Genomic DNA, 27,701 nt, shown 5'->3' on the forward strand with positions numbered 1-27,701 from the left:
CACAAAATTGATAGTATAGCGATTCATGAATAACCAATTCTTTATTTATTATTATGTTTGAGTTTTTGTCCCAAGATCCCGCCTCTTCTCCGTCAGTCATTGTTAGTCAGCTAACAGGCTTCCTCGGTCATATCAATTATTCAGGGATTCAAAGAAAATAAACTCTAAAAGAAATATAAATAACAATCTAAATAATTCACTCAATTACAATAAATCCTCGCTCTGACTTTGTCAGTGGAGCTCGGGCCCTAATAAATAAACCATAAACGAACAATGCTAATCAAACACCTTCATCCCTGTGAGAATTATTCCCTTATATATCTTAATGAACTGTTTTGTGTTTTTGACATTTTTGCTTAAAACCACTGGCTCTTTTTGTGGGCACATATTCTATTATTCCCTAACTCTCATTCATTATGCCAGCGTGAGCTGCAGCCGTGACAAGAATAGAATATGTGACACAAAGCACCGTTACCTTATAGTGTTAAACAAGTGTATAAGTGCTCAGGGTCCAACACCGGAAGTCTTCTGCTTCAGCAATTCCACAGGCACAACTGAGAAGTTGAGAAAAATTCAGCATATACCTGGAAACTCAGGAAAAATGCATGGGATATCAAATAAGTCCGAAAAAACCATAACCCCTGAATATATTTATCATACTTATTCAAGACTTTTGTTTTAGATATCCCCAACTGGAGCTAATCCCAACCCTACAGGGTTAAAACCGATTGTCCACATGACAATAGTCAACGGTCTTTTGGAGTTGGTTTTTTTTCAGAGACACTCAATCATTTGGCAGATTTCAAAAAAACCAAAAAAAACCCAACCATGCCGTTATTTAAACCCCGCTGTGTGCGAGTACAGCAGAAGCCTCCATGTATTTATTTCATATTCCGAGCATCCAGCCGTCATCACTTCCCGGCGTGCGTGCACGTCGGGGAGAGCGGGGCCGCACACTGTGCTGTGCTTAACCATGCTGATAATAACTGCGGGGCCCTGATTCACCGCGGGCCTCGTTGCTGATGGCACCGATACTTGTCTAATTTAATTGTTGCTCTTTTATTGCCCTTAATCACATTCCGCAAATACAAAACTCTCCTCCCTCTGCCGCGTCCTCTTCATCCCCTGCTTCCATTAACTGCCGACCTGTTTATCCACATAACGCTGTTAGTTTGCACACCATGCACTCACTGTGTGTGTGTGTGTGTGTGTGTGTGTGTGTGAGTGAGTATGGAGCGTGCGGGGATTCACAGCCCTTTGTGCGAGGCGAATCACCGAACAGGATACGGCGGTGTAAAGTGAGTCAGCTATCGAGTAAGCCTTTTTTTACGCCGGGCCCCCGCTTTAAACCTCCCAGAAGGGAATGCAGGTGTTTGTGTTTTCCCCGGGCCGGGGCGGCTATGTTTAGACACGGAGTCTTGGACGAGGCCCAGCAACACCAACAGAGCCGGCGTGCCCCCCCCCCCCCCCCCCCCCCCCCCCCCCCCCCCCCCCCCCCGGGGGGGTGGCGTTCTGTCTGTGCTCCCGCTAACGCCGTCAGAGGCTCCCAGACCTGGCAGAGGGAGGGAGGGAGGGAGGGAGGGAGCAGCCGGCTGCCCCGAACATCTGTGCTGCATGGGCCCCGTTATACCCCGACAGTGTATGAGCTGGAAAAGTGTATCGCACAAGTGACTAGGGCTGCAATAATGCAATAATCGACAGAGGAATCGACGATTTTCACAACCGATTCATCTGTCGATTATTTTCTCGACGAATCGATCGGTTGTTTGGTCCTTGAAATGGCATGAAATTGTGAAAGATGTCGATCGTGTTTCCCCAAAACCAGCAAGATGATGTTTTGATTCGTCCACACACCAAAGATATTCAGCTCACTGTCACAGAGGAGCAGAGAAACCAGAAGATATTCACATTGAAGAAGCTGGAATCAGAGAATTTGGACTTTTTTCCCCATAAAAACGACTTGAATCGATTAATAAAAACAGTTGGCGATTAACTTACCAATCGATTACTAAATCAACTTCTGCAGCTCTATAAGCGGCATAAGCTGTTTTCAGACGAACTCCGGAAAAAAATGTCCCCGACCCAAATTCCCAAACATTTTTCCGGGCTTTGCCGTTCACGTATGACGGACGCAGCAGATTGGTCCGAGTCGGACGCGTTCACGCCGGCGGCGGCTGGAAGGAAAGGTTTCGGAAAATGTGCGAGGCAAAACATTTCTCACTACAGCTAATATTGATACTTCTCGCAATTGTCATAATCCATATCGTCGCTATCATTGTCATCCTCATACGTGTTTGTGTCTGAAATGTAGATTGTAGATGTCATTTAAATGTTTTTTATATTTCAAATGCTGTGTCCGAGACCAAGATTAAACTTTTGACAACTCGCAAGCAGTCTCATTACATATCATCCCCGTCATCATTATCGCCTCCGTCATCATCTTCTCCGTCGTCGTCGTCGTCGTCATCATTCTCATCCTCATCATCCTTACCGCTGTTGTCGCCGCCGTCGTACTAATCGGCGCCATCATTGTCCTCGCCGTGATCGCTGCGGCCGTCACCGGTGCAATTAATACCGCCGCCGTCGTATATAGACAGCAGTGGATTTCATAATCATATTCATATTCAGAGACTGTGAACATCAACAGTCATCATCATTACACACAACGGTTTTCGTGTCTTTAATCCGTCAGTGTGCCGCAGCCGCTTGACCTTGTGAGCCTCGTGCTAATATCTTGAGGTCATTCTGCGACCTTGTAGACGTGTGCACTGTGTTATCTCGCAGCTGGATCGGATCATAAAAAAAACATCTGTACAGATTAAAAGATTTATTATTTTAGAAGCGTGTGTTGCAGAGCTCTCAGCCGTGTCCGTGTGCCACACAAGACCACAACTCGGAGAAGATCTACTGCTCGGGGGGCGGGGGGGGCGATGTCCCCACCGAATATTCCCACAACGCCCAATTAGAATTCTGCTTCACTCCACTTACTGATTGAACGAGGTAATCTGTTCTCATTTAGATGATAGCGCTCCGTCAGTGTAGCGTGGGGCCGGCTTAGTCGCGGCAAACAAATGAGTTCCCCTATCCCGTGGTTACAAAAAGAAATCAAAATAAAACTGCTCTCAGCAGCCCTGGCAGGGATATAAATATAAAAAGCGAGACGTTGGCCCACCGGTTTCCCCCAGTTGTCACTGTTTGTCATTTGCACCGTCTAAGTTTTTCCCAAAGAGACTCGACGGCTCGACTCGGCCACCTGTCTGTGGAGGAAACTGCAGCAGGGCCATCCTGTCTGTCTGTGTCCCCCCCCCCCCCCCCCCCCGTCACGGAGAGCTGTCACTCAGGAAAACACAAAACAGATGTTCCTCATGCGATCCCGTGTCAATCCATGAACATCAGCTGTTGTGCGCGCGACACACAGTGTGCGTGTCCAAAAAAAAAGGACAAAAGGTGCAGGAGCTCCTGCCCCGTTTGCCATCCCGTGATTTGTTTTCCCCCGTCGCCGGCACTCTTTGCCGGGGCGCAATGAGGAAACGTGCCCGTCTGCTCCGGGGAGCTTGTCGCAGCGTGGAAGGCTGCCACAGGAACACAAACAAGGCCAGAATGTGGATTTATTCACACAAAAGGAAGTTATTGACACACGGAGGTGTGAAAACCTGTCTTAATCCCCTCCCCCACATTTTCTCTGATCCTCACCAGGTGGGCCAAGGGAGGAGGCGTCATCAAGGAGGTCTCCGGAGACACGTACGAGGTCATCGTGGACCACTCCTTCTTCACGGAGCCCGTCTCCTGCGAGGTCACCAACTCCCTGGGCAGCACCAACGTCAGCCGCAACGTCGACGTCTACTGTGAGTGGCTCCCGGCTTAGGGACATTTCCGTTTCTTTTCCCCGACGGCTGAGTTTCAAAATAGGCCGATGCTTCGGCCCGGGCTCCGGGACCGGAGGCGGTCTAACGGCGTGTTCGTCTTTTTCTCGACAGTCGGCCCCCGCATGGCCGCGGAGCCTCAGTCTCTGCAAGTGGACCTCGGCTCGGACGCCGTGTTCAACTGTGCGTGGACGGGGAACCCCTCCCTCACCATCGTGTGGATGAAGAGGGGCTCCGGCGTGGTGAGTTTGCACTGATTAGCGATCACGTGTACTGTAACGTGCGATGGATTAAAAAAAAAACCCTTCCTCTTTTGAGACTTTTCTACGATTCCATACGCCTAAAGCATATGAAGGCACTCAAAGCCACGTGTGCACTTAAGATTTCCAAGCCATCGCGGTCCCGGCCTCCTCGGCGACCTGCCGGTTTGATCCACAAATTCAGACTCGTTCCCCCTTTTGTCAACATAAAAGTCCGAAGCCGGCAGCCTCTCCAGACTCCGCTGAGCTCAGAACCCCCGAATTGGATTTTAATAATTGAGCGGAGCTGCCCTTTAAGGTATTAAATGGTCCATGTGTGCCGCCTTAATTTCCTTTCCCCGTGCGGCCTCTCCCCGCCATCGGAAAAAATGTGCCTTCGCATTTTGGCCGTCGAAAAAAACCTGACGGCCTGTCGCACTCGCTCTGCCGCAGGTCCTGAGCAACGAGAATCTCCTCACGCTGAAGTCCGTGAGGCAGGAGGACGCCGGCAAATACGTCTGCCGCGCCGTGGTGCCGCGCGTGGGAGCCGGGGAGAAGGAGGTCTCGCTCACCGTCAACGGTAAGCTGCGGCATGACTTTCCCAAAAAGTTGTCAAATGCATGCGCAATGTGAAGTGTGACTGTCCAGGGTCCGGGGTGGGGGGTCGACGGCAGCAAGGGGGTCGGTGTGCTGCTTCCTCTGGGGTTCACAAAAGGCCTCGTTCTGTAAAACTGTAAAACGAGAACACGCTGCTTGATTCCTCTCGTCCCTCACACACACACACACACACACGAGGATGTGTGCTCCTGAAAATTAATTTTCGACTTTAAAAGCCGTTTCATCAACAGTCATCGTCGCGGAAAAAGCAATGAATAAAGGCTTCTTTTCAAAGATACGGCCGCCACATTTCCGTGAACAGGCGAGTGTACCTCAATGCTAATTGTATTCCGCGCGAGTAGCGGAGGGAAGCTGCCTTTTTCTCTTTCTGAAGGCTACTGTGTGACTAATGAATACCGGCCTCGGTGGGAGACCTGGCAACTCTCAAACAAATGACTTCATTATCGGCGCTTGATATTCCGGGGGGGGGGGGGGGGGGCATTGCTCTGGCGTGGCGGCGGTTCTCAGCTGTAGGGGGATTTGCACGTCTCTCCCTCCCGCTCGTGTCCGTCTGAACGCAACATGGGCCAAAGCAGAGGAGGGGATTTACAGATGATGCTTGCGATAAGACGCTGACAGTGTTGTCCATTGTACAATTTTGGAAAAGCCAACAAGAAGAGCTCTGCCTGTAAAGCGACACTGATGCTGATTTGGGGATGATGATGATGATGCTGATGATGAGAAGAATAAAGCTTGTGTAAAGATTTTTCTTTGCCCACACATTAGCTTTGAATGTCGGAGAGAATGGGACGCCGGCGTTTCCTTCCGGCACAAGATCAGACAACCGCAATCAGCCGCCTCCATCTCAGCTCAGAATGTTCCGTTTTAAAGAAGGGCCAAGGCGAAAATCGCGGCTAATTCCGCCCTCCTCCCGTCCTGCGTGGAGCAAACTACACCGGCGTCCCGTCTCTTGCGGCCCTTAATGTGCAAACGGAATACATAATACCAGTTTACTCTGATGCGTCTCGTTGTCTGCCCCGCGTTACTATGGAGATTGTGTTGTTGTCGAGAAACGGTGTCACGGGAGAATGAAGACGGATTGTTTTAATAAAGATTATAGCGTCGGGGAAACATACAACAAAGGCTGAAATGGCATGTTTATTTAGTCTCCGCGGACTTCACTCCAAAGGCAAGGTTCCGGATGACTTGTAGTGTATTTATTTGTTTGTATTCTTCCTCTCAGCGCTTCCCTGCCAGAATTTTTACTTGACATTCAAGAGCCTCCTTTCTTTTTTTCTTCTTTACCCCTCTGAATAATTGAAATTCATCTCCTTTATGTTCCCCAAACCACACGGGTCCTGAGTCATTTCGTATACTCGGGGCTTTGAGGCGAATCAGATTGGCAGACTTGTGAAAGTGCAAACACTGCGGTTGAAGTGTCGGCGGCGGCGGCGGCGGCGGCGGCGGCGGCTCTCTCCCGAGCTCCGTGCACTGTCCTACGCCACTGTCTCGTCTGCAGATGAATGTAAAGCTCTCTTCACCGGCCCACAGACCAACGTCAGCAGGGCTCAACTGATTCTAGAAATGACTGACTGTAGCATCACGGATGAGTGTGCTTTTTTTCGGGAGGACGACCACGATACAGTGACATTTCAGGCAATGCTGTGCATATTTGATAGTGTTGTAGTACCAGTCCAGTCTCGAGACCACTTTTTAAAGGTCTTGGTCTTGACTCGGTCTCAACTTCTCAAAGTCTTGGTCTTGACTCGGTCTCAACTTCTCAACGTCTTGGTCTTGACTCGGTCTAGATCTCTGAAAGTCTTGGTCTTGACTCGGTCTAGATCTCTGAAAGTCTTGGTCTTGACTCGGTCTAGATCTCTGAAAGTCTTGGTCTTGACTCGGTCTAGATCTCTGAAAGTCTTGGTCTTGACTCGGTCTAGATCTCTGAAAGTCTTGGTCTTGACTCGGTCTAGATCTCTGAAAGTCTTGGTCTTGACTCGGTCTAGATCTCTGAAAGTCTTGGTCTGGAACTCTGAAAGTCTTGGTCTTGACTCGGTCTCGGTACACTCCGGTCTTGGTCTCGGTTTAGGTGGTCCTGACTACTACACTTATATGTAGTATAGTATTCGTGATGCGATGGTGTCTGCCCCACATTCAAATGTTTCCTCGCTGTTTGTCTTCCCCTGCAGTTATTCCCCCCCGACTCCTCAGCGCCATCATTTAAAATTACACGTGTTTATAATTTGTCATTCCTCTTGTCTCTCCCCTCTCCGCCGTTGTGTGTCACTGACTCCCAGCGTCTCCCACACGAGAATTCTCGCTTTTCCCCCGGGGGGGGGGGGGTTAATTTAATTATAATCAAACAGCTAGCAGGGGGAGACGGTTTGTGTTTAAGTCACTAATGGATACATATTGCTCTGCGAGTGCTTTAGTCAAACATTTCCAGAATGCAAAGCTCTTCAGCATTTCGTACGGTACGCGTCATATCCTTCAAGTGGCTGCACGTCCATGCGTGTGATTATTTATATAGCATACGGAATGTATGCGGTTTTTTTTTCTTCTTCCCCACAGTCCGGCAGGAGTTGGAATTGAGAGAAGTTATCTGACATGCTCGAAAGGATTTAGCTTGTATACGCTCAAGGACCATACATTCATGCAATGCATATTAATTATTATATATCCATGTGTGTGAGTGGATCTGTACATCCATATATGCTTGTGAGTGTGTGTGAGTGTGTGTCTTTAGAGTGTGTGGCTTTGTGTATTATGACACATTCAGTACTTGAGCAGCCTGGGACGAGAGAATGTGCGACTGGGATGTTGTGGATTTTTTAATTTTATTTATTTATTTCTTTTTCTTTTGAGGCAGCCTTTATGTAAGTAGGTAATTAGTATCCAAGCCGTCTTTAAGCCGGCAAAGACATTGTACAAAGAACGAAAAGTGCAAATTAATGAGGGAGAAAACTGCTTTTAAGGTGCAGCACATTTTCATCCGACCAGTAAAAAAGATCGTAAGATGTGATTTGCAAAGACTCTCTGGCTTTTTCCCATTATGTGGGAACTTGGCACTATCTCTCTAGTGCCAAGTTTGTGTAAAAAAACAAAAAAAAACACCTTTAATATATATAATATATCTCCTCACTATTTTCAAAAACACTAGATGTGCAGTGAAGTTTTTTCAACCAGAATGGTTCATTAAGAAGTTTAAGTTGAAGCTTTTAGAGCAACAGCTACCATGACCATGAAGGGGATGATTGATCAGTGAAATGCTGTCTAGAGAAAAATAGCCAGCACAAAAGAAGCCAGTTTCCAATCGAACACATTCACTGGTTTTCATGCCAATTTGGATCTTTTTGAATTTAAAAATAATTAAAAACCCACAGCACTGATATGTTAAAGCCAGAATCGACCTGTGAACTTGAACCTTAAATTTGTGTCTTGCCTCATGAATTGGTGGGAGCGTGTCTATGTTCCCTCAACCATATGTTCCCACACCCTGACCCTAACATAGGGCATCATTGTGATGCGGGGGAAATTTGATAGAAATGAGGGAACATAGGGATGAGGGAACATAGGGTTGAGGGAACATAGGGTTGAGGGAACATAAGGTTGAGGGAACATAGGGTTGAGGGAACATAGGGTTGAGGGAACATAGGGTTGAGGGAACATAAGGTTGAGGGAACATAAGGTTGAGGGAACATAGGGTTGAGGGAACATAGGGATGAGAGAACATAGGGTTGAGGGAACATAGGGTTGAGGGAACATAGGGTTGAGGGAACATAAGGTTGAGGGAACATAGGGATGAGAGAACATAGGGTTGAGGGAACATAAGGTTGAGGGAACATAGGGTTGAGGGAACATAGGGCTGAGGGAACATAGGGTTGAGGGAACATAGGGTTGAGAGAACATAGGGTTGAGGGAACATAGGGTTGAGGGAACATAAGGTTGAGGGAACATAGGGATGAGGGAACATAGGATGAGGGAACATAGGGATGAGGGAACAAAGGGATGACCCCATATTGGCCGCTAAACACTGAAAACCACGAGTAAGTTCTTAATATATCATGAAATGTGGAATCCCAATTGAAATCATGTTTTCATCCAAAAGTTACACATTTGGATGAAGCTCCAAAGTGTGACTATAAAGAACGAGATGATTTGTGTTTCTGGCGTGCCGCCTCTAGCTGTGTTATTATAACTGTAAAATGTGAAAACTGTATGGATCACGCTCCATGGAGGAGAAAAAAAAAAACAAGGTTGAGAGAAATCTGGATTGAACCCAGGCAGACAAATGAGGTGAGGTTTCCAGGGTAGTAAAAGTGTGTGTTTCTACGGGAGTTAAAACATAATGGCCGTACCTCCGTTGGCCAGTTAGGGATGAGGATAAAATGATTCGCGAGAGCAGCCCCTCGTCCACACTATCACTGTTAAAGGTGATATAGTATCTGAAATAAAACGGCAGTAAGATTAGCCCAACACAAGCCATAATGATTCTTCCACCGGTCTCGCAGTAACACAGTATATAGACTAGCAATGTACTGAGAAACAAGAAGCATTAACTAAATTGTGTCAAATTACTCGTTTCTCTTATGTGTAAGCACATTAACACTGCGATATAAAAATTTACTATCCAAAATGTCCATGGAAGCAATACTGTTATGTAGATCGTGTTTGTTTACGGTGTTATTTTTCCATTTTAGACATTTAAACTAGTATGTGGCAAAGTATTTACATCCAAACAAATATCAACAACTTAATTTGGTTTATATATAAGTTAACAAAATTGTCAACATTGTCGTTACACTTAGAATGTTTAGTCTAGATGCGAAGTTGGTTGCCCTTTGTCCTTAATGTAATGAGACAAAAGACAGAGCGTTTCTATGGAGACGGCCACTCTCGTTCTCTGTTTTTTTTGACGACATTATTCTGAGAGAGCTAAAATAACCACAGGGAGCGGAGGTAGGCGGGTTATTTGGGGACACCATGCACTGACCACATGTTGATCTGTGTAACGAAACAGAAATCTCCTCAATACATTGGGCCCCTGTAATAAATACTAACGCTTACAAAGCCCCAGTGTGGAATTTTTTTATTATTTTCTGACGGCATCTGGTGGTAAAAACGCAACCAACTGAGCAACCGACATGGGACACTTCATGGTGGCGCACCGCTGATTGCATTTCCGGTTTCCGGCAGCTCTGAAAATTCATGTATTCTGGATCGTTTTGTGCATAAAAAGGTATTCGACACGACGTAGCACACATGGCGACTCACACTGAGGTCTGGTCCACCTCATGTAACTATAATTCTCATTCAGAGTTGACGAAAAAAACACTGGTTCTTTGTCGCAGGTGATTATACCTATGTGAACACATAGTTATGGACAATGTGTTCAACTTCTGTGAATAAGTTTATTCTAAATATTACACACTGTAGCTTTAAGACACCCACGGTCTCTCCGTCTTCCTGATTCAACTGCATCAATTTTCCATTCCAAACATTTCACCACTAAGTCAGTGGAGTATATCGACAGGGCCCCGGCACCACGGATTCCTCACGGAGGAACATGTGGCCGCCCGTGACAATACTCGACATGTTTCTTCTGTTCCAGTTGCCCTGTAGCTTGTTTTTGGTATAGTCGAGGTGATGTCGAGCTTCAGTTCAAAGCGGATGCCTCGGTTTAGAGTGGGGAACGTAAAGCCCTGGCCTTTTCGACACCCACACTGATATTGTGTAATCAGCCTGCAATGTCCACTCCAGAGGTACCACCTCCTCAAAATGAATGAGCAAAACATTGCACCCCAACATTTTGATTACCTCCCCTGCTGCTAACATCGATGTTGTAACGCCGCCCACCTCCCCTGCCCCCCCCCCCCCCACCACACACACACACACACACACACACACACACACACTTTCAACCCAGGCTGCACCAGTGAGATAAAGCTATTTAATTATATTCCTCATTTGCAGCCGTGATCCATAAAATAGATCCTCCCCAGCCACTATCGCCAGCCTTTTAGCCGCCTGCGCGCAAGTGATCATGTTGTACGACGACAGTGGGAGGTCGTGTAAACCACATACTTACATCTCATCTCCTGATCACATGATTAAACACGTCCGCATCATACATGTGTCCTCATGAGAACTCTAGCACACACAATACACACTGTACACGCCGCACTGATACTGTTAACTCCATGTTGGCAAACCCAGCGAAACAAGGAGAGCGGCTGTCAATCGTTTTATGTCCGAAATCGTCTGCCGCTGCATTCGTTCTGCAGCAGCAGCATTCTCCTCCAGTAGCACACCGAGAAGACCATCTGGCAAAAGCCTCATTAAAATGCTAATTCATTTTAATAAGAGACAGGTAATAAACTGCAATTATGTATCGTCAGAGAGAGATGGCAGAGAGCGGGAGTTTGAGGGAAGTTGGCAGGGATGCGAGTTGTCTGCACTAATCAAGACGCCGCTCCGCTCGACGCCCCCTCCGAATCCGCGCTCTTAACCTTAACCATCACAAGAGACGCGCCCCACGTTTGATTTCAACAGCTTTTTTTTCAAAAGGCCTTTTTTTTCCCGAGTAAATAAAAGATAAGATGGCAAAACCTTGGCCGCTGTTTCTGTGTGAGCGCGCAAACCCGGCTTTCGAATTTGAGTAAATTAAGGCGGGTTGGAGAGTGGAGCGTGTAGAGATTATGTCCGTGTTTAGTAGGGCTTTAGCCAACCGGGGAAAATATTGGTCGGCCGATGTTGTACATACTCTTCAACATTGATTGGTCAATGCTCGATTAGCTAAATCGACCACAGTGCACTAAGGGCACTCTACCCAGTAGCCTTGTTAGCCCAAATGAACATTGAAAAGACATTTCAAAAAAACGTATATGCTAAACATGCTAATTCTCACATATGTTCACTCTCAAATCCTTAAAATGTTGAAGTTGTGGACAACTTATTTTGACAATTAGTTGGGCGCTAACGTTCAGGGAATGTTCAGTAAACAGGTCCCACCCAGCACTCTCCAGTGATATTGGACACGCTGGAAGTTGTGGTTTCTCATTTCCTGTCTCTGAAGATAGTGGATTTGTCCTGGAACGCTCGTGATGAAACGCATTTTTCCTTATGAATGTAACACTGGTGATTGTCCAACCTATGAGAATTTGGTCAGACAAGAGCATATCGACCAACTCCATCAATTAGTCAAACTGGAGACCGTTTTCTGTATTATATCAAAATATGTCTAAAGGGCTCAAAAGAAAAATTTCCCCAAAGATTAACAAAATCATTGCGGTGCTCCTGTATTGTGAACAGACTCAATGCTGCTGATTGAAATCCACAGGCTTTTCTTTATTTTTGTAGACATGATTGATTTGGTTTGAGGGCCCGCGTCTTGTGAACACGTCCAAATCTGAAATCTCAGCGTGATGGTGGGAGCAGTCGATCGAAAGCAAGAGAGAAATGTTGTGTAAAAAAAAAAAAAAGTAGAAGCTAGTTAGTCTGCAGCCAGGCATAAAATGCATAATCACTAAATGCATAGTGAATGAAACAGAAAAGTTATAAAATGCTGCTCGCGTGGAGTCTCATTTTGTTTTAAATTATCACCAAGATTACCTGCTGCCTTTGCTGTGCTTGGTAAATTACTGACAGCATATAGAATTATACAAAAAAAATGCTTGGGTCATAGTGTTTATATTCTTGTAACTCTGGCAGCCTGTTGAAATATAAAATCCTCTGTACACGTCGCATATTTTTATGTAATTTTCCCTCCCGGTGAATTCTCCGGGACCGAGAGGGGAAAAAAATTGCACTTCAAAAGACAGAATTGGGTCAACGCGTGTGACATCTTGTCTTCATATTAGTGCTGTCACCTGGTGCGAACAGGCCCCCGGACCAGATGGCGAGCGGACCAGTCGCTTAGGCCGAGCTGCCCTTGTCAGATGAGATCTTGTTGCCTCACTGAGGTTTTAAACGTCCATACCTGCAACTGCTTGTTAATTTGAACCGGCCCCTGATCACACAGTTGGTCAACGCTGATAAAGACATTAATCAGGACCGTCCTCAGGGAGGTGCCGTAAAAGGTTTATTCATACTTACAATATGAACAATGAACAAGAAACTGTATGATATGGAATGAAAGGTACTGATGTTCCTTTTTGGGTTCTGTTGGGGGTTATTTTTTTTCAGTTCTTTTCGGTTCAGGGGTCAAAACTGCCGCGAGCCAATTGATTGAGGTGAAACGCTACAACAAAGGTGTTATCTCCACCACAATGGCATTTTTTTTTTTCTCTTTCCATCTGTGTAGCGCTGATTACACCGCAAAGAACTGCCGCGGCGCTCGCCGCCGACGTTTATCTCCGTGGGAGAAATCAAACCGGCCATAAATGAACAATTGCCTGATCCCAGAATGAGGTCTCGGGCGCCCTTCATCCAGTCCTGGCGTGTCCTTGGCTAGACCGTGCCGATGGGACGAGGCACGTTCACAACCAATACAATTTGCCCCAGGAGACCCAGACCCAAATTCCTGAGCACATCATCAGGTGTTACTGCCCGGGACGAGCGGTCGAAAAACGTAACGCGCCGCGAGATCTCCATCGAGCGGAATGGCTCATAAGGACTTGAGACTGAAAGATGAAGTCATTATTCATGCTTCTGTTTCTATGATTTTTCTGATGACTTCTTTCCTTCTTTTTTCTTTTCCAGGGCCTCCCACCATCTCCAGCACACAGACTCAACAGGCTCTGCACGGAGAAAAGGGACAAATCAAATGCTTCATCCGGAGCACACCTCCTCCGGACCGCATCGTAAGTGCATCCGAACGACTCAATTTATTTCCTCATCTTCGTCTGAACTCGAGCCTGATTCTCCTGGAAGATTCCGCTCGAAACTACCATCATGAATAGGTATTTTTTTACGTCTTTCTGGCACCTGAACATTAAAAATGATACAGTGTAACGACTGCTCTGTTCCCTACCCGTCTCTGAATTATAATTCCCCCGACTGAACTCGCTTGATGTTCGCTACACGTGCCCACGTGCAAACAAAAGGCGGCTGAAGTGAAATTTTTTGTAGCATCATCCCCATCGTTTGTTTTCACACGAACACGTTCGGGCACGAACCCTCGGTTTCTCGTTTAATCCGCACTTATGCTCCGTTAGCGCTGATCCCATTAAGATTTATGGACCTCATATAAACAACCTATTCTCTGAGCTCACTTTGCGCTTATTACTAATTTGTGTGTGTGTATGTGTGTGTGCGCAGAGGTTGTGTATGTGTTTGCATATGCATGTGGTTAATTGCCATACTTTGTCATCTGATGTGTGTTTTTACTATATCGATGTCCGGAATTAACTAGCATCATAATTAATATCGGGGGGTGGGGGGTTTCGAGAGGTACGCCCTGTGGAGGAGACTTGTGAAACCACTAATCATAACATGTGGCTATGTCAAGTCAAGTTAGTTTCACTTCTATATCCAAAAACCACTAAACATCTTCTATCCTAAGACTCTAATATCACAAAATATTTTTAAAGGTGACATATTATGCTCATATTCAGGGTACATACTTTTAATTTGGGTGAACCACTTGAAAAGCTTTACATGCTCTAATAATCAGAGAAGGCATCGGTGTTCTCACACTGCCTCTTCCTGCAGCTCCTCTTTTCACCCTCTGTCTAAAACGCCTTGATTTATTTTAGCCCCACCTCCTCCCGATAAACCCCCAGGTCTGCTCTGATTGGCCAGCTGGCCCAGTCTGTAGTGATTGGTCAAGCAGGCGGGGTTACCCCCAAAAGAGTTCAACTGTGACATTACAGTGGCAGAGAAATCTGAAGCAGAAGTTCAGAGCTTCAGGCTGGAGGGTTTAGCCAGCTCACAAAAAAACGACAGGGTGGTCTTTGTTCACAGTTTGTGGACCAGCAGGCTTCACAGCTAAATACATTCATGAGCACAAACACTGAAAAAGTGATTTTTTTGTTTGTTTGCATGATATTTAACCTATAAAGCTGCAACACTGCATTTTCACTTCTCTATCTATCCACCTGTTCATTATGGCATAAGCTGGAAGTTGATGTTGATATGTTATCATTTCAACTTTCTCCATCTGTCTCCAGTTTGATTAATTTTGTCCTTATTTCTTGTAAAAACAATCTTTCCATAGTCATCCAATATGAATGCAGTCTACACTAAGACACCTCGAACAAAAGCAGCCGCTAAATGACGTGTTTTAATTATACCGCTGCATAAATAAACTCCAACAAAGCAAAAATATATATACAGTATATACCCTATGTTTCTCTCAACACATCTTCGCCTTATTCCATCACATCCATCAACCCCCCCCTTTTTCCTTGTAGTGTGAATTTTCAAGCCTCGTTGGGTTTTGGACATCTTATTACAATATTATTTCAGAAGACTTTCATTCAGGATGTTGTGTTCTTTGCTCCTGTCTATCAAAGAGACACCAAGTGTTAATTAATTTGAAATAAATTAAATGGATACGTTGCGTGACGGGAGTTTTTGCACAAGGGATGTGTGCAACTGTCATCACGTTGTACAGCAAGATAACGGCTTCTTCAAATAGTTCTGCCTCTGAAAAAAAGTCTTCTTATTGTTATGAAAGTGCAATCTGTTTTGTTTCTTCATTTAGCGTATTCAAAGTAATATTAATATCTAATATCTTTAGTTCACAGCCGGCACGGCTGTATAGAAGGTTGCTCTGAGTACATACAGTTCGCAATTACCCATCAGGCATTAGTTCAGTGTACAGATGCTGGAGATATTTCCGTCAGCTGGCAGCTTACTGAACAAAGCAGCAGCAGCAGCAGCAGGAAACGGGCGTTTAACAAAAAACTGTTTTATCCATAACACAAGAGTTCCAAAGCGTTTTAACCGGATTGGTTAAAACACTTTGGAACTCTTGTCTGTTGTGGAGTGATTCTGTTGTGGATTACATCAGAATCACTCCACAACAGACAACAAGATAATATCCATGCATTTATCACATCCCCTCTTAACAGAATGAAAAATAGCCATTTTGTATGTTCAAGGTCATCTTGTATCTCCATGAATATGTGCAAATGTCGCATGAAGAAGCCTCGTATTGTGCACAAAACATCTGAGGACATATAGAAGAGATACGGGTGAAATCATATACTAGCAACATTGCATTAAACACTTGCAAGAGGACCGGTGTGTGATGGCTTAATTTTAACTTTAACACCTGAATACATGGAGGCCACTTGTTGAGTCACTGCCAGGACATGTGGCAGTTGTTGGATAACTTATTAGCCTCTGACATACAAGAACTCACGCATAAGAACTTGGCAAGTGAGGTTTCATTGTACAAATACAAGGCTATTCCGTGTTTCTTACCAAACTTGTGCATGACTAAGAATCTACAGCTATGCTAGCAGCTCTGTGATGCAGCTCATAGGCACAGCATTGCTTTGAGCTACATGCTAACGTCAACATGCTAACATGCTCACGGCATAAACTAATGAGGCTTATGATTATAGTTTGATCATGAAGTAATTTGAACAAATTTAGACCAGAAGAAACCGAAGTGAGTATAGGCTTTGTTTTCTGGGGGCCATTTTTGTTTTTACTCAAATCTCCCGATAAGTGATCCAGTAATTTTTTTTTTATATTTTAGTCTGGACCAAATTGGTGGGCCAACTAAGAAACCGACATTGTCATGAGTTCAATCTCTTTATAGGATCAACTCTGCCTCTCACAACCAATCTCCTCTGTGTTCAGGCATTTGCATGCATGGTCTTGGGCACTTTGTGGTAGAACATAAGAAACAAGAACAAAACAGGGGCCCACTTTTCAAATTGTCCCTCTGCTGCACCTGTATCGGTCAAAAGAAAAAACAGCACCATTAATACCACCTTTTTATTGCCTTCTGTCTCTTCTCAGGCCTGGTCGTGGAAAGAAACCGTGCTGGAGTCCGGGACGTCCGGCCGCTACACGGTGGAAACGGTCACGACGGAGGAAGGCGTCATCTCCACGCTGACCATGAGCAACATCGTGCCGGCGGACTTCCAGACCATCTACAACTGCACGGCCTGGAACAGCTTCGGCTCGGACACCGAGATCATACGCCTTAAGGAACAAGGTGGGAGCCAAGGTTCGGCAGGTTCCACCTTCCTCCTCCTCTTCCTCTTCCAAAATCACGTGACAGTGGTTCTCTTGACAGTGACAGATGGTGGTGGATAGTGACACAGCTGTGTGGTGGTTGTTGCGTGCATTCGTGTAGTCGTGCCTGCGTTGGTCTGTGTATTCGAGGGTACTTTGTGCGTATGTCAAGTATGCAGGTTGGGATTTATCACTAATTGGTCCGTGACGCAAATAACATTGATGAACCAAAAAATTTAATGTATTTAATGTTAAGCGAGTAAAATCAATGAACACATAGATTTTAGTCCATCCATCAATCATCTACTGCTTTATCCATTTAAGGGTCGCGGGGGGGCTGGAGCCAATCCCAGCTGACATTGGGCGAGAGGCGGGGTTCACCCTGGACAGGTCTCCAGCCTATCACAGGGCCACATACAGAGACAAACAACCATTAACTCTCACATTCACACCTACGGTCAATCTAGAGTCTCCAATGAACCTAACCCCATTCTGCATGTCTCTGGACTGTGGGAGGAAGACGGAGAACCCGGAGAGAACCCACGCATACACGGGGAGAACATGCACTCCACACAGAAAGGCCCTGGTTGGTTTGAACCCAGAACTTCTTGCTGTGAGAGGAAAGTGCTAACCACTACACCACCCTGATTTTAATATAAAATATATTTTCGCTTGAACACATGAACATCATTTGAACCATTTTTTTTTTTTCCATCTATCAGAAATAACTTGGTCCAAAAAAGGCAATTTACCAGTTTGCAAACTGCTGCATGTTAATACATAGAGCTCCACCGCCTGGCCTAAATTCTGAGAGCGTTTGATGTACATGTAAAAGTGATGACGCCGCCGATAAATTCCCCCTACAAATTAGTTTCCCAGGGGCTAACGTAAAGTGCAGCGCAACTGCTGACCACTCACACACACGGTCTGTGAACATGAAACACAGCGCGCCGCCTACTGACTTACTAACTAACAAACACATGTATTTAGCCTTTTTTAATCTGTTGACATTTTCCCCTTTTACTGTCGGGGGGGGAAAAAAACAAGGCTGTTTTCTACCCACTTATGGCAAAAGATGAATTATAAGCTGCTTATGTGAAAGTGACATTGATCAATGGAGACATTAAATAGACTTTTAATGGCGTGGGAAGAGCGCTCACTTTTTTAGCGTTTGTTTGAAATGCCAGAAGGGCACAAATGTGGGCCGGTGGAACTCGGGTCCTCGTTACGACGCGCTTTTTAATGAGGACTTTCAACGTGGAAGCAGCATGTGCAGTATTCGACGTGCGCCCCGCAAAAGGCTTTTTTCAACCTGCTCCTGGTTTCTCGCAAAGTGCGCCACAACATCCATCGCCGGGAAAAAAACCAAAAAAAAACCAAACACGCACAAACATAATTAGGCTCGTGTGAGTGCGCGCGCCCGTGCGCTCCCGCTCAACGATAATAAAAGCCCCTCGGTGAAATGCTTCCATTTCGCCCTAAATGAGTGTAAATTAAAAGTTATTAGACAGTAGGATAATGAGATGATATGGGGGGGGGGGGGGGTGGCTGTTTATCCTGCACAGACAGCAAAAGGTTTGGTAATTAGTTTTTGTGAAATTGAATTTGCTCGTTATTCCGGTTATGTGGACATACAGTACAAAACATTTGTGGGGGCTTTTTTTTTCCTTCCCTGTGGCATTATGACTGTGTATTTTACAACAATGGCCCTGTGCCTGAAGGGACGATGTCAAATTAACTCACGGGGATAAAGTCTAGCGCTTCTCCCTTCCTTTTTATTTTCGTCGGAGAGATGGAAGAGAGTGAAAGAGAAGAGGTGGCCTCTGCAATATGACGGTTGTGTGTCTGTTGTGTTTACCCTCTATTAAAATCAATTCATGTTTCCAGTTGCCTGTGGCGTGTTAACTATAATAAGGACATGTCTCTTTGTGCTCCCCCCCCCACCCCTGCAGAATCCCTCCCCGTGGCGGTGATCATCGGCATCGCCGTGGGAGCGTTCGTGGCCCTCATCGTCCTCATGGGCACCGTCGGCGCGTTCTGTTGCACCCGCTCCCAGAGAAGTACGTTTTCCCTTCTTCCCCCCCTTTGTCACAGGCCCACTGGGAAAGAAGCATGTGTGCCAAAAGTACAGTACGGTCCCCGGAGCAACACCGAAACATGTCCATCGAGTCCTCCGCAGATATTAATTTTCACGTTAAAACACATTTGGAAATCTCGGTTCTCCGCATACTTCCAATTGGTTAAATTACAGCCGACATGTGACAGATATGAGCCTTTAAATGTGCATTTTAGGTCAAATAAATGTTGATTTTCTTAACTCAACTTCTATTCATTTGGTTGTAATTGTAATTTTTTTTTTCAATTTATAGTTATTTATGATAAAGTTCATGGTTAAACTACAATATCAAGCCTCAAGTACATATCTTTGTCATAAAGGTTTGATAACGACGTCTTAGGAATCATTGACAGATTTGAATATACATAAAATACATAAATATATATATATATATATACCGGCCGATGTATTGGTATTGGGAATATCGATATCGATATCAAAGCCATATACTTTCAATGTGGGGCATCTATACAAAAAAGACAAAATAGACACTGACAGCTGGTCCAACAAATATCCGTCCCGAGATAAATTGCTGGAGCACAATGTCAAACTCAACACGAGATAAGAAGAAGAAAAAAACCCCTTCTTGTTGAGATGGACATCTTTTTTGTGCTGCAGAGATTGCGACAAGGGGCTTTTCATTTCATGCAATCTCAGTCTGGCTTCGCATTCGCTTTTGAGGCTACGTCCTACACACGTGCACCCTGTTCCACCCACCATGTGTACCTGAGTGACTCCGGTCAGGGGCGGTCCCCCGCCTCTCTCCGAGAAGCCCAAACGACTGTGCTACTGGTTCCCTTCAGCATGTCTGTTGTCTGTATACTACAGAGGAAGCGCACCTGGTTATGCCCTCACTGCCCGTCTCCATCTGTGCTCACCAGAGAGAACTTGCAAGCAAAATTAAGACAGAAAGTAAGATATAATCTTGTGTTGGCAGGAGACATATGATTAATAATGCTTTGTATTGGGGGGGGGGGGGGGGGGGGTATCGGGGAGAGAGAGAGAGAATCCCAGGGATCTTTTGCTAAATTTCTGTGACGCTGCTGCAAACTGCACCGGGGGGAAATTATAATGTCAACCGATACAGAGCGGTGTTTATCCAGCTTATTGAGGCGCGTGCGTGCGTGTCGTCTGTTTTTTTCTCCCGTTTCCCTCCGCCCAGATCTGAAAGGAGCGGTGTCGGCGAAGAACGACATCCGGGTGGAGATCGTCCACAAGGACCACAACGCGGCGCGCGAGAGCGAAGAGCACACCTCCATGAAACAGCTGATGGTGAGTGTGAGTGTCCCTTGAATTCTACTTTCCACAAATCTTGCCTCCTCCTCCTCCTCCTCCTCCCTCAGGTTGCATCTGCGTCCGTCCATGCCACTCTTTGCCGACGCAATAATCTCAGAAACCAAGGGATTTCTTTCAAATTTGAAATTTTTCAAGGATGACATGATTAGATTTCGGTGGTCAAAGGTCACCGATGACGTCACAGAACGAAAAAACAAGTTTGGACACCTCAAGCATTCATGCGCTAAAGAAAAGGCAAAATTGCTTTATTTTTTTTCCAAACACATATTTATTGTTTTATGTCAAACATAGCACATACAAACCACAAACGTAACACAGAAACATTGTGCATCCAAATTGAACTCAATTTGTTACTATATAAAATTATAAATGTAAATGTATGACATCTATTTACATATAAATGCAATGAAATACAAAGATTATTTACATTTATATTGCACATGGGTACTTCCATATACATATTGAACCTTCATTTACATATATATATATATATATATATAGAGAGAGAGAGAGAGAGAGAGAGAGAGAGAGTTATACAAACATTTTCTTTTTTATACCAGACAGGTACAAAGTTTTGAATGACAACAAAGAAATCTATCTATCTATCTATACAATAATAAATAAACATAACATAACATGTCATTCATATACATATATATATATATATTCATACATATATATATATATTTTTTTTAAAATTATTTTTAAAACATTTTTATCCTTTATATATTTATTTTTAAATAAATATAAAGGATAAAAATAAAACAAAATAAATTGCCACCTAAACAATCACATCAGTCCATCTATCAATAAGAAGTTATACTTTTTTTCTCCAAATCTTCCAAAACCTGTCAAGCCAGTTTTTTGTGTAACATAACTTATCCTCCATCGACAAAATTGGACTGAACCCTTTTTTGTCAAAGTTCTTCCACGTGACTACACGTGTCACGCGAGCCTTGGCGCCGACGTGGACGTGAAACTGCACGTTGACCAGTTTGGCGCAGACGATACAAACCGACATAAAAAGGCAGTAAATCCAGTTTGACGTAGTATGTTTTGCCTTCGCTTCTTAAAGCTGACAGTAATATAATGAATGCACTTTATTATTCGCTTCGCTGTTTGCCTGTGGTATACATAATTTCATGACTAACGGAGGTAAAAGAATTGTATATGTGCTGCAGTCAAAGCACACGGGGGCTATATTAATCAAGGCGATGCCGGTTACAGACCACAAGGCATCGTAACTATGGTGATTCTGATTCTGTGTGCTGGGCAAATCCGACAGTGGGTGTACATACTTATATATCTAAATGCCTTTTTAGACACACACAAAGACCCGTTTCCTGTTTTTTTGGGGGGGAGCTGTACCGGTGTTTAGTTTTTTCCGTGCAGTTTGCTCCAGGGCTGGGCTATTTGTAGTTTGATCAGAAACACTCAATGCGCTCCGTACTCGACGCGCGTGCAGGGAGGCCAAGCTGCAGCCGCGGCTACCTTGCAAATCTACATTTTGTAAACGATAAATAAAAGATGTGTGATTCGGATTGCATTGTTAATGTCCCCCCCCCGCCGCCGGGCCCCTGCGAACGAAGGTGAGGGCGTATCTGCCTGACGCGGGGAGAAGGGGAACAAGTGATGAGAGGGACATCTTTGAATCGTTGGCGCAAGAGGAAAACGCCGCAGACCCTCAGTACACTCCGCCTGGTCTCTGTGCAGGTGGAGCGAGGGGAGTTCCAGCAGGAGTCGGTGCTGAAGCAGCTGGAGGTCCTGCAGGAGGAGGAGAAGGAATATCAGCACATTAAGGTGAGACTCACGGCAACGGACGCGAGCGCGACGCCGACGCCGACGCGGAGGCGTGAAAACCGCGGGGAGAGAGAACGAGAGTCAAAAAGGTGGCGGGGGGAAAGAAGAAGAACGCCTTTGGGGGCAGAGGCTAATCTTCAACTCTGGGACCAAAAATAGCTGAAACACATTAATCCCTTTCCCCCTTGCCACACAGGGCTTTTCTTTTTTCCCGTCTACGTACGAGTCCGCGGGCGAAATGACTCCTGATTAGAGGTCTGATCGAATTAATTAGTCTCCCATCAACAGCGGTCCAAGAAAATCCGAGGCGGCTCGGCCCCCCCGAAGCCGTTCCGTGAGTTACTTAAGTCGCCGCTCGCGCCCGTACAGACGGGGGGGGGGTTGGACTATTTTGAAGAGCGTGCGTAGGAACCTGGCGGCCAAGTGGTGGAGATTTATGAGATGTGCTGATTCGAGCTCTCTCGTTTTTCCCAACCGGCCCCCGACGATTTGGAATAAACTCACCGACCTCCATCCAGTCTGTGCAGCACATTGCCATGATGACGAGACTGACTGACTTTCTTTCTTCTTGTTTGTAAATCGTGTGCGTCTCAAATCTTTTTTTAATTACATACTCGAGGTAATGCAAACTTTGAAGTGAATTCCTCCGTTCAAACCCAAGATGGACTCGGAACAAACCAAAAACCGGACGCATCACATTGACCACCCGACCCGTCGGAACGTCCGTAAAGGTTTTGGCGGGATTCGGTGTAATCGCTGTGATTCGGCCGGCTTGCGGGACCTTCCTCGTGTCACTTCCCTCTGGGGTTAACTTGTCTTTACGTTTGTAAAGTGACCGGGTGCTTCATTGTGCTGTTGACACAATGGCAAAGTTACCTCTAAAAGATTTTGCAGGTGGTTTTTTTTCCATTTAGATGCGTCGATAAAACACCCCGATGAAAAAAATGTATTGCACGCTATTTTTTGTAAAACACACACCACAACGGTTTTCCATTTATCGCCATATTGTGTCCTTACGCAACAGGAAGAAAAAAAACAACAATATTTATATGTAGGTTGTTGTTGTTCGACTTATTCAAATACGTCGGGAAAGTGTTTACCGTCCCCGTGTACCGGTGAACTCAAACGCTCTCATCTCCCTCTCCATTAATTCTCACACATCACATTTCTATATTTTGATCCATAATGCGCGTGTCACAATTCTGACCCCCCACGCGCAAGTTCTGCCCCGTTCATTTCCGTCCTCTCGTCCCAAACACGACGTCGGCAGTGCCCCCCCCCCCCCCCCCCCCCCCGGAGTGTTGCTTTCTGTTTTCCTGTTTGCCTGGTTACCAGCAGCACCCTTGCATCCCCCCTTCGGGGCTCTTTGATTCCAGCTAATGACAGTGTGCTTGAGGCGGGAGCAGAGGAGGACGGGGGGGCGGGGGTGGTGGTGGTGGTGGTGGGGGGGTACTGCGAAAACACACGAAGGCCAGACGCCGTCTGATAATGACGAGCGTAACGAGGATGCTCTCAGCTTCTCTCTCGCTCTCATTTCCTCATTATCAGCATTCTTCTTTTGGGGATGTGCCACCGTGCTCACTGTGGTTTGACATTCACATCCATTCGCAGGGGGGAAACCCCCCCCCCCCCACAAACACACACACACACACACACACACACGTGCCCTGGCTGCACCCTTAGCAACATCCCCGGTGCCAAGGCAGCCTCCGCAAACAAGTGGCGCGCTCGCGGCCCCGCCGAGAAAGACGTCCCCGGCGCGTCACGTTAAAAAACTAAAGACGCCGCGATTCCGTCGAGGTCCAATTAAAAGCCGGCTTGTGTGTGTGCGTGTGTGAGTGAGTGAACTTCGCAGTGACATGCCGGATTGCCAAAAGTGTGAATCACGGCGGCCCACTTAATGAGCAGGGAACAGGATTTTTTTTTTTTTAAGATTCGCGTGGGCGCCGACTAAATCCGAGCACTGAGCGTTTCCCACTCGTTCAGCGCCGCAGCCTGTTTCCTTCTCTGCTCATCAGTTTTGAGCGGTAATTACTGCCCGCTTGACCTCGGTGAGCAGGACAACGGGGGACACTAATATTCCACCTTGTCATTTCATAGAGCGACGCGAGGATTTATAATAATGGTGCGATGCAAATTATTCGCGCAATTCGCGTAGATTACGTGCAAAGATGCGACTAGACGTGAATTTGGCATCAATGAGTTGGGGCCAAACTTAACAAACTCAACATGATTATGAATCTGTCTTTCTTGTGTCTTTTTCGAAACAGGACCCGACTAACGGCTACTACAGCGTCAACACCTTCAAGGAGCACCACACGCCCACCACGGCGGGCAACCAGTCGGCCGAGGCGGCGAGGAACCCCGCCGGCGCGGCCACGCTGGGCAAGCAGCGGGTGCCGACGGGCATGTCCTTCACCAACATCTACTCCACCCTGGGCGCGGGCCCCAACCGCCTGTACGACTACAGCCAGCGCTTCGTGCTGGGCATGGGCAGCAGCTCCATCGAGCTGTGCGAGCGCGAGTTCCAGCGCGGCTCGCTCAGCGACTCCAGCTCCTTCATCGACACGCAGTGCGACAGCAGCGTCAGCAGCTACAGCAAGCCCGACGGCTACGTGCAGTTCGACAAGGACAGCAAGGCGTCGGCCTCGTCCTCCTCCCACTACTCGCAGTCGTCCTCGCAGAACTCGGACCTCACGCGGCCCCTGCAGAAGCGCATGCAGACCCACGTCTGACCACCAGGGCGGCGCAGGGAGGAGCGCTTGGATGCGGGTTGCGGTCGCAGCGAGGAGCCGGGATTGTAAGACTGTGACGCAATGAGCTCCCGCCGGGGCTCGGAGAGCAACTGTGTTACCGTGTGTGTGTGTGTGTGTGTGTGTGTGTGTGTGTGTGTGTGTCCTCCGGGTGCCCGGAGACGGACAACACACCGCGAGACTTGTTTCAGACTTCGCAAAGTCCCCCCCCCCCCCCCCCCCCCCCAAAAAAAAGTGGATCAAGAAGCCTTATTTTTTTTCATGCTCAACTCATCGACCTCCTCCTCCTTTTTTTTCCTTTTTAATTTAACACATAATCATACTTGTGCCACAGAGAGGTTATTTGCCAACACGAGAGACAACTCGAGCTCGGAAGAATCCGAACAGTCGACGCTATTGGATACCGACAGCGGGATTGGACATCAGATCGGAGGGCAGGAGTACGAGGCTTTTTGTGTGACAATCAGTCTGTGTCGTCGTCCCCCCCCCCCCACAATTTTGTTTGCCTTTTGAGAAAACCTGAGATTGTCGTCGCGAGCGTTGAAGCGGCCAGCGTCCTGCTCGCTCTCCCGGCGAGCTCGAAGCACAAGACACATGAGCGTGCGCGTGGATAACTCCTCCCCTCGCGGCCCACCGGCCACTCGCTCCGCTAAGCTCGGCTCGTTGAAGCCCGTCTCCTGTGTAGGTGGAAGGGAAAAACTTTTCTCCGCGTGCCCACAGACACTCTCTGAATCTGGGCCACGGAGCCGAGTAGATAAAGAGAGGCGTGTTGGGGGGGGGGGGCGGGCGAGATCTCATTTTCAAATCACCGAGTCATTATTTTTACTCTTGACAACGCTTGCGATGAAAGAATATCATTGTACATATTTGACTGCAGTTTTCTTTTTCGTCTCCAGCATCTCATTTCTGCCTCTGATTGCCCCTCGCCGACGCCTCTAAATGAGACACTTCTCTCACCGTATCTTCTTTGCCTCGAGGGGGTTTCTGTTTGAACTGTGTCAACACAAACTTTTGGCTAAGTGATCTGCTCCTCCTCCTCCTCCTCCTCTGATGATGATGATGATGATGATGACGGCGACGAGGGTGCCGTGGCCCCACCATGGTGTCCCGGGCACCAAAATCCAGCCCTGAAGGCGCGAGTCGCTCCCGCCAACGCCGCCAGACCCTCAGCCGCATAACTTGTGTGGGGGCATAAATGAAATAATGTGATTACATTTCAGCGTCTCCTCGTGCCCGTCGCCGGAGCTCCCGACTTGCACAGCGACCAGCGGCCGCGCCGGTCGTCAACGGGACACGGGCAAGCTAGAACTTCCGAACACGTCCTTTCGTTTTTGCCACGTCCGTTTATTTTTCCGCGAGCACTGTGTGTGAAATTGTTATTATGTTGAATCGCCGACACACACGCGTACTTCTGCGTAGAGGGGGCGTTCATCGTGCACGTTTCGTGGCAGAGCGCCGCACGTGTCAGGCCACGTTCAGACCTCGGATGTAGAGAGTCGGATGTTCGCCTGACGTAGTTTGTGATCAGAAGACAACGGTTTCTTTCTCAAAGCCCCAGTGTGTAATTTTTCGTTATCTCCCGGCGGGAATCTGGTGGTAAAGTTGCAAACCGCAAACCAACCGAGCGACCGACGGGGGACACTTCATGGCGGCGCACCGCCGATTCCATTTCCGGTTTCCGGGCAGCGTCTGAAAATTCAACGTGAACGCGACGTATTCTGGAACCGTTTAGTTACAACAACCGTATTCAACACGACGTAGAAACATGGAGGTCGGGTCCACCTCATGTTACTGTATTTTCTATATATATATTAGCACTTTGAAATTGCTTTTAGCAATGAAGAGATATAAATGAAATTTATTATTCTTATTATTATTATTATTTAACTCAGAGTTGACGAGCAAACATTGGTTCTTCGTTGCAGGTGTTTTATGCATATATGAACACAAAGTTATGGACAATATATTCAATTTCTGTGATTAAGTTCTTCTAAATATTACACACTGTGGCTTTAAGCTGCCTCAAAGCAGACTCTGATCGATTCGGGAACCCCCCCCCCCCCCCCCCCCCCCTTTACCGCAAAACACATCATTCCTCTCTTTCACAGCCACAATTGCATCGCGACCAACATCACATTTGATTTTCAGCCGTCGGAAAAATAACATCCGCACGTCTGCGAGTTCTCAAGGTCTGGTTCCGCCCGTGGTTTATAGAATCAGCCGGGGCATTATTTAATCAGCTCTGTGAAGGGTAAAAGACAAGTTCCTGGAAGAAAAAAAAGAGCAACGGAGGCTATAAAACGGTTATGAAAACAGCGGCTCACAATGGCCCGGTGTCACTTTTGTCTGATCGAAACAAAACACACAAAATATAAAAAGCTTATGAGATATATATATTTTTATATATGATCTAATTAGGTGGTTCTTCCCAGAATGCGGCGGCCGGGCCTGGAGCAGGCGAGAGCCTGAGACGATGAAATCTGACTCTCAACCCGCGGAAAAGAGAAAAGAAGAAAAAACACCAAGCGAGGCATTTTTCTAACAAAATGCAAGTCGTTGCAGTCGTAAGCACTTCACATACGATCATGTTGGAGGCGTCTGAATTGGCGAATTGAGTTTTTTTCCGCCTGAGTGGCGGCGGTTCGGACTCTAATTTTACAAATGGATTTGGCGCCCCATTGTGCGGCTTAAGACAAAAAGAAGAAAAAGAAAGAAGAAGCTCTGTTTCAATGCTGATAATCCAGCTTGGCACTCAGCAGACTGTACGCTGTATGAATGACTGCATATGAATCTCCAAATGCCGTCTTTCTCCGTGTGTACGTTTCCTGGCTTCGCAGTCAGATTTCACCACGTCGCAGCGGCAAACGAAACCCAACGCGGCGTCGGAACCGTTACGGGCAGA

General features: G+C 46.5%; 1 protein-coding gene across 1 annotated transcript in view; it reads left to right on the forward strand.

The window, feature by feature from the left end:
- The window catches only part of LOC118299765 (kin of IRRE-like protein 3), a 145,429-nt gene extending 120,415 nt beyond the window's left edge, over positions 1-25,014 (forward strand). The window contains exons 7-16 of the mRNA XM_047335773.1: positions 3,697-3,845; positions 3,978-4,105; positions 4,556-4,682; positions 13,400-13,500; positions 16,616-16,814; positions 18,787-18,894; positions 19,779-19,862; positions 20,113-20,222; positions 21,960-22,046; positions 24,317-25,014. Coding sequence (XP_047191729.1) covers positions 3,697-3,845; positions 3,978-4,105; positions 4,556-4,682; positions 13,400-13,500; positions 16,616-16,814; positions 18,787-18,894; positions 19,779-19,862; positions 20,113-20,222; positions 21,960-22,046; positions 24,317-24,781 — 1,558 coding nt within the window. The 3' untranslated portion in view covers positions 24,782-25,014. The remainder of the gene's footprint in view (positions 1-3,696; positions 3,846-3,977; positions 4,106-4,555; positions 4,683-13,399; positions 13,501-16,615; positions 16,815-18,786; positions 18,895-19,778; positions 19,863-20,112; positions 20,223-21,959; positions 22,047-24,316) is intronic.
- The last annotated feature ends 2,687 nt before the right edge of the window (positions 25,015-27,701 follow it).

The sequence above is a fragment of the Scophthalmus maximus genome, chromosome 11 (assembly GCF_022379125.1).
Source record: "Scophthalmus maximus strain ysfricsl-2021 chromosome 11, ASM2237912v1, whole genome shotgun sequence".
NCBI classification, from domain to species: domain Eukaryota; kingdom Metazoa; phylum Chordata; class Actinopteri; order Pleuronectiformes; family Scophthalmidae; genus Scophthalmus; species Scophthalmus maximus.